We start from the raw sequence: 12,463 nt of genomic DNA on the forward strand, positions 1-12,463 counted from the left end.
TGGTTCATCTGCTGGAGATAAAGATGCATATTCCAGGGTTTGGTATGCTCATTGTAAAACAAAATTTTGTTCCCTTATCAATTTTGGAACAGTATTTAATAGTTTACCTATTTCTACTCGCCTGATTTTGAATTTGATATGTTTCCAATTTGCATTAATAATGAATCCGCCATCCAAGTTCTGCTTCCGAGTCCTTTTGCAAATTTTTCTCTTAAATCTCTTAAGTTATATTCCTTCACCCAGGATCCCCTTCAGCAAGACAGTTTCACTTCTCCAGGAGACAGCAGAAGTGTTGCCTTTTTTCACAGCCAACAATTCTTCACAAGAGACATCTCCATGTTGTTAGCCACAAACCTATTTCCTCAACTTGAAATAGTTGTAACAGGTTATATACATGTATATCACTCACAAAAACGAGGTACAAATCACCATGAAATCCACAATATGTCCATTTGTTGACAGAAATTGTGCAGAACATTTTATTTCCACTGCACAAAAACAAGAAACCGAACAAAGATTTACAACATTAATTTAAGTTAACACTTGAAAAATACGCAATGGACTCGTAATGTCAAAAGCAATCATCACGCAGCTTCCATAGAAATCATGTATACAATGTGAGACCTTATTGCACCTCAGGGCTAGAAGGGAATGAACTTACATAACTACACGTAGGTCTTTTTTGTATTGTAAACCACTTTGTAATGAACATCACCCCATTAGTAGACAGACTGCAATCTAAACTTATCTGATGATTTCACCACCTACAGAAGATAACCATTTTGGATCTAGAGATTGAAATGAACGTTGACAATGTTCAGTTCTACAAGAATTCCACAAGGGATCTCAATCGTTCTGCCATCTTTGGACTAGGACTTGCTTCGGTCTACTTGTACACAGTGTACTGTGCTTTGAATACAAAGGCCAAATATTTTTGTCTATGTTGTGTTGTAACAAGTGACAAAATTCACCAAAATTTGATGATCTGGTAATTCTGTTCAAACCATCAGGGCCATGAGCAAACAACTCTGAGTGCTACTATTTGTAATTTAATTCTGAGCAACCACTGGAAACGTCTTTCAAAATGATTACAAGGTCAATTTACTTCAACCGTGATTTAACGAGAAATATCAAACTTACTAATACTGTAATATTTCAAAGTCTTCCGCCCAAGAAAGTTGTGAGAGACAGAAAGTCAAAGACAATGTCAAGCAAGTTATGTGACAACTGCGACCAAAACTCACTGCTAACTTTAACTTTGTCTCTGAGATTTACCTGACAAAAAAACTTGGTGATACATCGTTTTGCAAAGCAAGGAAAAACCGTTCATGTGGAAATTTTGTGGCTGATGCTAGTGTATTTGACAATCATGCTGACAAGGTGCTTGATACACAGAACAGAAAAATACAGCCGGTGGGAATGCAAAAAAATGACTGGTAGAAAGATGACATGAACTTTGCTGGCAAGGGCTAGTGGCTGGAAAGCAATGTTAACATCATCTCTAATATTAACCCTAACCTTCCCCAACCACAAAGAATTAAACAGTAGTAAAATATTTAATTCTGTGGGGATAGGTCTGGTAGGCCCAGACAGCCGGCTTTTGGCATACCTCAGAAAAACAAAGGCCAACAGCCCCTGTGCACAAAGTCCCATATGGGTATTTAACTTTGTATGAATGGGGAAGTTTAGGGCCAGCAACCCTTGGGGGGTTAGGGTCAATAAACAGGAAAGAAAAGAACATCTTCATGTAGACAACTCTATAAACTATCCATCAATATTAACCACTGAGTACATCAGAAACAATTCTGAGATAGATACAATGTGCATGTTGCCTCACAATCAGGTGCACAACCATTACTACAAACACTAAAGGATGTGTAGACTGAGAAATGTTGCAGCTGAACTCTCTGATGTGTCCGTCAATCATCATGGGCTTCAAGGCAGTTGAATACATGTAAGGAAATACATATTTTCCTCTGGAAATCATGACATCACCAGGATTGAGTTGCCAACTGGTGTCAAAAGTGAATCATGCACAATGATTTTTCAAGATATAAAACCCTCTCTTTGACGTGCCAATTAGCACACTTTTTTCCAATGCGTAGACAACTTGATGGGTAACAGGCAAATGTTGCCGTACATGTACCAAATATCTCTGCCTGACTAAGATCATTGTACTTATGAAACTTGAGGAAATACTGACACTTTTCAAATGTCAGTATAAATGTATGTATATCTGAACTGTTCACCCATCAAGAATACAGCCTGGTACATATACTGCAAGATCAAATACATGTAGTTGCATAACTGACATGTAGGCATGTATAAAGAAATGAACAATAGACCAATTGTGCCAAGTAAGTCACGTGATCTATGGTGGGTATCAAACATCAACAGGCATGGCGTCCTCCCATAGCAAAGTGTCATAAGTGTCATTTACCAAAAATAAAGCTGACGTTGATGATTGATATCCACTTTAGGTCACATGACTTAGCGTATGTGATTTTCCTCATATAGAAGGCTTCATGTGCTGCTGTTGGTACTGGTATCACTTACTCATCTTGGTCATCTCCTGCTAGGATTCCTCTTTCTCCCCTTCATCCTCCTTTGATGATTTTTCCTCTAAAGTGACTTCGCTGATGGAGACAGAATTCAAGACATCTTCTGACGAGTCTTTTGCAGCTAACTCAGATGTAGCTTCTTCTGATGCAAGGATTTCAGCCTCTGAACAAATGCCAGCCCACAAAAAAGAAATCTGACTTGAGACTTGACAAAAGAGGCTTGAGACTTGACCAGAATGATTTGGGTACTCAAGACTACCATGACTTCAAAGCATGTGATGTCACACCATTAGATCACAAAGCGAAGAATCACGTATTGAAAATTCAAAACAAAGATTTATGAATGGAAAATAACTGAAGATTCGGCTTAGCATTCAACCATGTCACACCAGATAACGTGAAAATATGCAGGGATTTCCTATGGTACAACAAGGAGGAATAAATCTTTAACATATGAACACTACGGTTCAGTATTTGACAAGTCTCTATTTGTAGAAGACTGTGGTTGTGTTATCTCCTTATTTCCAAAAGCTGGTAAATAATATTGTGCCTCAGATAGGTTTGACATAGAATAAAACCATCAGGAATAATCAGACTCCAACAGTTTTGAATTCCAAAGACGTAACCCGTCTCCCATCCCATCCAACCCCACCTCCCACCTCCCACTCACCCTTCTTTTCTTCCTCTTCAGCTCGCTTCCTATTTTCTTTCTCTTCTAGTTCCTCGTTAAGTTTCTGCAATCTCAGGTAATCCTCTGCTAATTTCTTGCATACCTTCTTGTGTGTGAACCAGTGCAGTTTCTGGCAAGCTTGGTTGCAGTAGTTGACCTGTATATCAAACAAAATGATAGAATGTGATTTTCATATTTGGAAACCTGCAAACATTTCTTTGCCAAGTTTGCACAATTGTTGAGGCATCTTCTTTGATTGGAAAAATTCTCATCATACTACGGTTGTCTCAACAGGACTGCTTATACAGCTGAAATATATGACTTTGTAATTCTTTCTTCTAGATGCATGAGACCTGATGACCTTATCTGGATACTTCTCTCTTGTTCGTGACGATATTCTTTCAAATGTCATTCTGTGCTGAATGAAGAGAACCACTTTTCCAATCTCTCAACTCTGCACCTTCTTACCGTCTTACATGCCGAACACTTCTTGGCTGCTTTGGTTTCACCACACGTTATGCAGATTTCTTCCGTTTCCACACTGCGTGACCCATTAATACCCTGTGATAGGATAGTTAATGCTGAGGGATCGTCTCCCTGTAAGCCAAAATAAAATAGACAAGAAGACTATGGGATTGTTACCATCCTTCTGGTGTTAGCCAACATCAATGTACAGGCAAGGAACAAAGGAAATATCAGATTTACTCTTCATCTGGATGAGACAAACACTTGAAATTTTGCTGAAAGCTGTCCTCTTGTTTTGATCTAAAGAGCCGTGAGTTTTCCTACAATTTGACCACAATCCATTCCATAGACCTCCACTGCTCTTACCGGTTTCACATTGGCTATGTTTCGGACCATCGTCTGTAAGAGTTCAGATTCATGATACGGGAAGTCTCGAATTGCCTCTCGGATCACCTTCTCCATGACTAACTTTTCTCCATCTGGTTCCCGACCCCTCAATAAACTGTCAAGAAACAGACAGTCAATACTATAAATGCTGAGGGTTCATCTAGAGTTTTAATAACTCTTTGAATTCTTTTTAATTGCATGCTGAGTATTTTTTGTTAATTCTGGGTGCAAGTAAATTAACAAAATACTGCTAATGAAAGGAGAATGACTGTGCGTGCAGAAACATGTCTTTACTCATATCCTTTTTCTGCATTTCCTGAATATACTGTATCAAATTCAACCAATGCTTGTAAGTCAAAAACCAGTGTGTTTGTAATGTACGACTGCATGCGACAATTAATTCCAAAAGAAATGTCAGACACCAAATCTCCATTTCTACATATTCCCCTTGCAATCACTCCATCAGATTACTGAAGGGTAGGACATTGTCAAGTCTGGTTTGTCTCTTTTGAGTTTAAATCATTTAGTTCATGGTGAAAACTATTAGCAGTACACAAGAAATCTATTCAAACTGTGGATCCTTGCAACATACTATTTGAGAAGTCCATCAATGCCGTCAAGTTTATCCACGTCATATTTATGGCACATCCTGAGTACGCAGGCCAGGTAGTGCGTCTTCATAGCCAAGACTTCGTTAGTGTCTGATATCTTCATTTGTTTCTCACAGATAACATCAAGTACACGAGCCACACCTACAGACTCACTCATGAGTTTTTCATGCTCCTTGATGAAAAGAATTAGCTGTAGGAGAATTGATACCAGATTCTGCATCAGTTGGAGGAAATGCTGGCAATATCCTACATGTGCCCATGCTGCTGAGGGCAGCAGAAAGGGATAGTATACAAGAACTGTAAGAGGCAGGAAAGAACACACCCTTACTGATGGTCCCTTACTGATGGTCCCTTACTGATGGGCCCTTACTGACGGTCCCTTACTGATGGGCCCTTACTGACGGTCCCTAACTGATGGTCTCTCACTGATGGTCTCTCACTGACGGTCCCTAACTGATGGTCCCTTACTGATGGTCTCTCACTGACGGTCCCTTACTGATGGTCCCTTACTGATGGTCCCTTACTGATGGTCCCTAACTGATGGTCCCTTACTGATGGTCCCTAACTAATGGTCCCTTACTGATGGTCTCTTACTGATGGTCCCTAACTAATGGTCCCTTACTGATGGTCCCTTACTGATGGTCCCTTACTGATGGTCCCTTACTGATGGTCCCTTACTGATGGTGCCTTACTGACGGTGCCTAACTGATGGTCTCTCACTGATGGTCTCTCACTGATGGTCTCTTACTTATGGTTGGAGAAAGTCATAGTTACCAAGCCTCACTTGAAAATGGTGCACAATGTAGGAAACAACACACACTATTGCACACCAATAAATACAATTGTTGCAAGATAGTCTCACTATAAATAAACTCATTTTAGTTACTGTGTCTCACCTTCACAGGATTGAGGTTTGTTTGAAGGATGAGTTTGTGAACAATTGGAGCAAGTTCGGGCTTCAGCTTAGGATCCTTTTCAAAACCTGTGCACAACATTAAACAATGCATTGTGTTATGTACTTTGACACTGTAGTAACTGATGTTGAGAGTGAGACATGGACCTATGTAATCATACCATAATGTAACCATTTAACCCTAATAATCCTCAATCCCTGAATTTCCATTATGCACATAGCCTGGGTGGTTAATGTCAAAGGTCGTGCCATGCACTTTATTATAACAAACTTACCTACACATACAAAGGTGCAAAATTATGAAGCATTTATAACGGCAAATACATTCAGTGATAAATGGACTGATACATGTACATTAGATGGCACTTTGCCATACCTCATAAAAGAAAAGCTTCATTTGGAAAACTACAATAATGTGATCTCATATCTGACATCGCTTTTGAGAGGGGAGGTGTATCCAATAAGATGGACCTATGGAAAGAACTGAATATGGTTTACATCAGTTATTTACATATATAAAACGTGAAACAGGATCAGTAAATGAACACCGTAAAAATGAAACAAGAGGTTAATTTGTGTAACAAAGAATAAAAAATAGACAGAAAAACAGAATGAGAGTAAAGGATTGATTTTTGACCAGTAACTTTTACCTTGCTTTTTTGTATAGTAATCAATATCATCTCTTGAGAAGTAGTTATTGATAATACTGACGCAGGCATGCTGACCAACAAAGCCTGCCATCTGGGCAGCAGTCCTACCAACAGAATTGACGGGTGTCGTCTTTGCACCTGCTTCCAACATCATGCGTGTCACTTCAGTGTTACCTGTAATAATGACAACAGACCTTTTTACCAGCACTATAAAAGTTGAGTACTGCATGTCTATCTCATAAAGATACCTTTACACAGAGCTTGATCAGTCTTATTTCTTAAGGACAAATTCAAATACATGCGCATGTTCCATAGGCAAGTTTGCAAGTTTACCAGGACCGATTGACTCCCCCCAAAACACATTAATGAGTTAACTCCAAACTTTATTATTCTTCAGCTGCATTATTTTTTACCCTTTGGCACTGACTCTCACTGATTAGCTCACACATGCCAATTTCTTCTTGGCAGAAATATGTGTATATACTATGTAAAATTGTGGGACTGTGGCAACGTTTGACTGTAGTTTTTCAGGGCACAGGCTTTCCAATCAGCTGTTGACTTACCAGAGAGGGCAGCAAACATGAGTGTTGTGTAACCGTTTTCATGTTCATTGATGTTGACATCAGCCCCATTTGCCAAGAGTAACTCACAGATAGGTACCTTGGCTTTGAAAGCTGCATGCTGAATTGGGGTCATTCCATGCTACGAGAAGAAAACAGAAAGAGAATAATGATGGTAAAGAAGAACTGGATTATGGTAAAAAAAAAAGTCACAAAGTGGAAGCTGGAAGCGTAGGAAAAAATGTGGGCCACTGAAATGCTGTTTTGTTTAGTTGTGTACAAATTTTTCATATTCAATGAATTTCCAATGAATGACTGTAATTGAGAATAAACAAAGAAATCTGGAATCTATTTTCTTCATGGAGCAAAATGATGATGACAGGTGGAAGGGATAGTGTGTACTTCCAACATTTTGATGATTGATTTTCAAGGGGCTCTTTTTTATACTTACATCATCTAGGCAGTTGACTGAAACGTCAGGGGAACTAAGCAACTGTCGAATAAGCTCAATATTATCTGAAAAATAATATAAGCATGTGGAGGAGTGGGTTAGCGTAGCGGTTCTTTCCTCACTTTGCTCCAATGAGGCCCGGGTTCAAGTATCAGCTTGGCCCAGACTTTAAGTGCATTTGGTTTCCAGTCCATACTCGCTCTCGCAGGTTTTCTCCGGGTACTCCGGTTTCCTCCTGCCTCTAAAACTGGACCTTCTTCCTAACTCTGTAATGTGATGCTGATTAATAAAGTGTATGAATAAACGTACAGTTTATGGCGCAAATAGCCTGAGTTGTTGAAAGCGCCATTAAAACAAAACAACAACTAGTATAAGCATGCGGTGAATGGTTTGTAATAAATTTGACTAGAATGTCAAATTGCTTTAAGCCTAATCATGAAAAGACAGTGTTTATCATGGTAATGAAGACATTCAAAAAATCACAGCATGATTTCACTGAATTCTTCTAAGAATTTACATGTCCATGTATGTTGCATCCCTTGTCCGAGTAACTTGGACTCTACATGTATGAATCGCCTTTTTTAACATTTGGGCACGGTCAGGCAATAATAGAGTCCAAATACCCTTCATAGGCTTTCCATTTTATGCCTTCCATTAACTGATGTCACTCAAAATAACTTGTACATTGTCACACCACAAATTAGAATCCTCAGAATTTAACTCCCCAAATGGTCCTGAAACTTTCTCGGAGGGGGGAAGGGGGAAATGGCATCTTGTTTTCATTGCGCAACCATCCTTTCTGTGTGACCTGTGCGTTGATACCATCAGGACATGCAACATGTGCTGCACTGTGTATGTGACATATTGCAAGATCTTAGAAAACCCCCTGCTTCCCAAAATGGTCTGACTCATGCACAAGTCATAAACACAAACGGTGAGATTGTTGGGTGGAAACGAGAGATCAGTGAGTAAAAAACTCGCACTTTCACACAATAATTGGTCTCGTGGTTTGAGTGAAACCTCTGTTACACCATTTTCAAGAGCTCTAGGTCACATAGGTACCTCACAGTTGCTCTCACCATGCTCACAGGAAAATTTGATTGAAAAAGTGGAGTCTGCATTATCAGATCATTTACCACAAAAGCTTGATTTAAAAAACACACTGTATTAAAACACCACGTAAACAACAATACACCAGTAAGCCAATTTTCTGTTCCTTTGCCATGTTGATTTTAGTGCCCCTGCACAAGTGAGTAAACAAAGCTAGAGGGGAAATTCGAACAAATTGTCTATAACAATAACAATCGCGAGCATCCATTGGCCAAATTTTATGCAACATTGTTGTCATGAATTTGTTCCCCTCTGTTAAGTCTTCTGAGCTTGTGCACATGAAACGAAAAAAGGCTTATGACTCCAAAGTCACACAAAAAGTGTGGCTGGGAAACAAAAATTCAGACTGTTTTACAATACTTAATTAACTTTGTCTCCGTCTCATGCTTCGTCTCCGAAACCAATCCCCGCTTGTGGGCCTGAAGTGTTTAAATTAAAATTGAAGTACTGTGATGTTTGGCTCTTTTGCATCTTACGTGTACTTGATTTTTTGTGGCACTATCAGACTTACTGTTGCATTTACAACTTCAAAGCGGGTAGTTAAAACAGTTGAAGCCTGAGACGGATCAGAAGTTGAGTATTGGAAAACGACAAATTTGAAGTTTGACTCCATTTTGAAGATTGATATTAGCCTCCTTCGGAGCTGTTATTTTAAAAATAAATAATTTAGCAACAGTGTAACTTTTAAAGATAGCTACAATGAAAGTAAAAAAAAATACTCTGTTATAAAAAGGAAATGTAAACGGTTAAGACAAATCACAATAGTTTTGTTGTGTTATTGTTTTAAATTCCTTATATCAATAGCCCAGTTGGCGCACGGGACTTAAAAGTCGGGAAACCCTGCATTGTCTTCCTCGGCGGTTTGGTACCATCATCATGGAAGGAAGGGCTCTAGCCACTGCCACTTTGCAGAAGGAAGTCAATAAAGATGTCCACGTCTCCTGATGAAAAACAAACATCCGGTTCCAATGACGACTTGCTGAGAACTTTTTCAAGGAAGTAACGCTACCACTTAAATGTACAGTTGTTGCTCCATCCAGGATGTGCGATGTTTTACTTCCAGATATTGACCACTTCAACAAAATAAAAGTTAGCACAACTGTTACTGCCCACTCCCCATTTTTCTTCCCTTTACTTAGAGCAGCTACCACGCATACCACAACCTGCCCCTCGAAAGCCACAAGTCCAGCCGGTTTGATGACTGGAGTTGTCTAGTCACAGCTCCTCCCCTTCAAGAAATATACGAGCGAATCTGGACCACCCAATACACGTCCACCAAGACTTTCACCAACTGTGAAAGATGTGGCAGGCAGCACCATCGGCCATGTCTCCCAAAAGATTTGCCGCCAAAGTTCAGCATTCCACTTAGCCTGTTCGTACAATGTTTGCAACTTCTTCAATTTCATTTGAAATATTTTCATTTTATTCAAAAAGACATGTTTTGCATCAAAGAATTTCATTTTTTAAGTAACATTTTAGGAACATTTCGATTTAGACTAAACATGGTTTGGGGTAACGTTTTAATTGCTTGAGAAGTCACTTCACAGGAGAAAAGGTTAAGGCACCTTGTATAAAATTTAGCTGTTTAAATTAGACAAAGCTGCAGAAAATTATTTGAATTACAGGTGGAGAGAAAAAAAGCAAAAGTGATTTAAATTGTGTAATCAAATTTAGTAGACCATCTGGTATTTTAATCCTGGTTCTAATTTAACGACAGCATCAAACTTTTCGACCGAGTGGAATCAGAGATTACAGTGCAATCACTATATTTTTGTGTGGGAAAAATAGCTGTAATACATGTATCTGTCGAAATTGAAAGTTACAACTATAATAAAGGACGGCCCTTATTTTCTCTGTCTAAACACTTAACATAATTTTTGTTTTAATAGTAACTTTTATTTTAAAAATTAGTCAGAATAAGTTTACAGTAGTAGACTGTAATTCTTACCTTATAAAAATTGATACAAGAAGAATTACTGGAAATAAAGCACTTCAATATTGACATTGCAATTTGCCTTTCACGCAACTTCTTTTAATAAAATGCTTTATTTTGTCAAAGATTAATTTTATACGGTGTTATACATTTCAACTTATGCCATAATTTCACTTTTATTTCCTCAGTTTTACCCTACATGTAGTTTCGGTAATTGTATGTCTGTTACTGAAGTGTTAGGATAAATTAATAGCATTGGGAAAATCATTCTAATTTGAAATTCCAGTCATGCCAGTCCATAGCCCCACTAGTGTGGCACGGATCACTCCAAATCTATAGATCGGATCTATAGATCGGATCTATAGATCGGATCTATAGATCAGATCTATAGATCGGGAGTGATAGTCCGTGCCACACTAGGCTAGCTAGTCCACTACTCACCCCCCTCCGAATTCAGTCGCCCTCCCAAACGACAAATACTGGGTGTGCCACTGGTTTGCAATTCACGTTTCCCCTTTGAAAAGCAACATTCACCTGCAAACATTGGAAGTTTCCTAATTCGGTAACATGTTTCCGAATTGGGAAACGTTTCCTAATTTGCGCATTTCCCGGACTGATGTTGTCCGTCATGTCTGTGGAATATCAACTAGGCTAACAAGCCTGAAAACTCACCAAATTGGATACTCTCAAATAATTCTTTCTCTAGCTCAGAAAGCTCTCCTTTCTTCTTCCCAGCCATGACTGACTCCAAAATAAATTTCGGCTTCGAACACTAAATGCTTTGAATAACTCGCCACCGCACCGTAGGCCTAGTTAGCCGCCTACATAAATATGTACACACGTACATCCGTACTCATGATCTCAAAGGCAGGGCAACACAGCTAGAACGCATGCACTACAGTTTCGCATGCGCTGTGCACGACGTACGAACGTTCTCGAAGCGCATACATTTCGTCAACCTAGAATCCAATGACTTCTGGGATAAAACTGCTCAATGTTTGGTATTAGACGTCCTCTCAGTCTGTTTTTGGGTCTCAACATTACGTGCCTAGTTATTAGAACCCATAAAGAGGGCGCTATTTAAACAACGCGTGTGGCGGGAGAGGCTCTTACAAGCTAGCAGCTGCGGCAAAGGGGCTTGAGGCCCCCCCTTTCATTTTTTTCATATACACGTTCACCGGTGGTGTACATTACGGCTACTGTACTATACCTGAAATAGCCTTTCATCCCACCCCAGTCCCCAGTGGCACTACAAGGGGCGGGGGGGGGGCTTAACTGAACATCATAAGCAATTTGGGGAGTAAATGCCGATCCAAGCCCTCATCCTTGGCAGCAAATTCTGGGTGTGCCACTGTTTCCCACGAACTCCCGTATCATTGCGGCTTTGGCAGACGCTTCCTAGACCGTTGCGGCAGCTGATTTTAATTTATATTGGTTTAATACATTCATCATAATAGCCCTCAGGCTAAATTACAAAATCGAAATGGTGCATTATTAAAATATCAAAGCCTTATCAAATAAAAAATGCATAAAAACACAGTAAACAAATGGAAATTGTTATCCAACCTTCATAACAACAATTTTCAAATACCCCCCCCCAAGGAACATTATTGCTACAGGCTGACACAACTTAATTAAAAGTGCAACAGGCGACACAGCTACAATGCATAACACACTGCACTAAAGACATGGAGATCAGCATAAGCATAGAAAAAAATCTTGGGTTGATGAAAATTCAATCACGACGGGCGTCACTAGCGGGGGAAGTTGTCGAGGGTGTCACCCTCCCCTCGGTTAGTTTTATCGACAAAATCATGGTCTATCGGCAAAATAAAAATCGAACAGAGAATGGACATGATGAAGATGAAAGGAAGGGGGTACAGCACACTCGTTTTGCGTGATGGTCGGTCGGCAAATTTCATGTGGCAACCCCCGTCCCCATTCAAAATGGTCTAGCAATGCCCGTGAATTCAATTAACAAATTCACTAAACAGTTTATTTGGTTTGATCAATTATTTGACTTATTATTTTAATCTTTGATATAAAGGGCAACGATTACACTGTTTTTATAAGGGCGTATCACTTTGAAATTACCAAATAAAGTTGACGGACCTTCCACTTGTGTTTGCTGCTCCATAGTAACATGCCACAG

At 39.4% G+C, this 12,463-nt stretch overlaps 1 protein-coding gene across 3 annotated transcripts; it reads right to left on the reverse strand.

Moving 5' to 3' along the window:
- Window positions 1–447: 447 nt before the first annotated feature.
- Window positions 448–12,463, reverse strand: ankmy2 (ankyrin repeat and MYND domain containing 2). 3 transcript variants are annotated; one of them, XM_022250799.2, is made up of 10 exons: window positions 12,406–12,463; window positions 7,269–7,333; window positions 6,821–6,959; window positions 6,258–6,431; window positions 5,591–5,676; window positions 4,676–4,884; window positions 4,063–4,198; window positions 3,700–3,828; window positions 3,232–3,388; window positions 448–2,724 (listed from the first exon to the last, which is right to left on the reverse strand). In XM_022250799.2, the coding sequence occupies exons 1-10, from the start codon at window positions 12,446–12,448 to the stop codon at window positions 2,576–2,578; spliced, it is 1,287 nt and encodes a 428-aa protein (XP_022106491.2). In that variant the 5' UTR covers window positions 12,449–12,463; the 3' UTR covers window positions 448–2,575. The 3 variants fall into 3 exon arrangements, with proteins under 3 accessions (XP_022106491.2, XP_022106490.2, XP_022106494.2); XM_022250798.2 differs by lacking the exon at window positions 12,406–12,463 and adding an exon at window positions 10,984–11,268; XM_022250802.2 differs by lacking the exons at window positions 7,269–7,333; window positions 12,406–12,463 and adding exons at window positions 7,469–7,547; window positions 10,984–11,267.

The sequence above is a fragment of the Acanthaster planci genome, linkage group LG08, assembly GCF_054643075.1.
Source record: "Acanthaster planci isolate LZ-2023a linkage group LG08, COTS_SCS, whole genome shotgun sequence".
In the NCBI taxonomy this organism is placed as follows: Eukaryota; Metazoa; Echinodermata; class Asteroidea; order Valvatida; family Acanthasteridae; genus Acanthaster; species Acanthaster planci.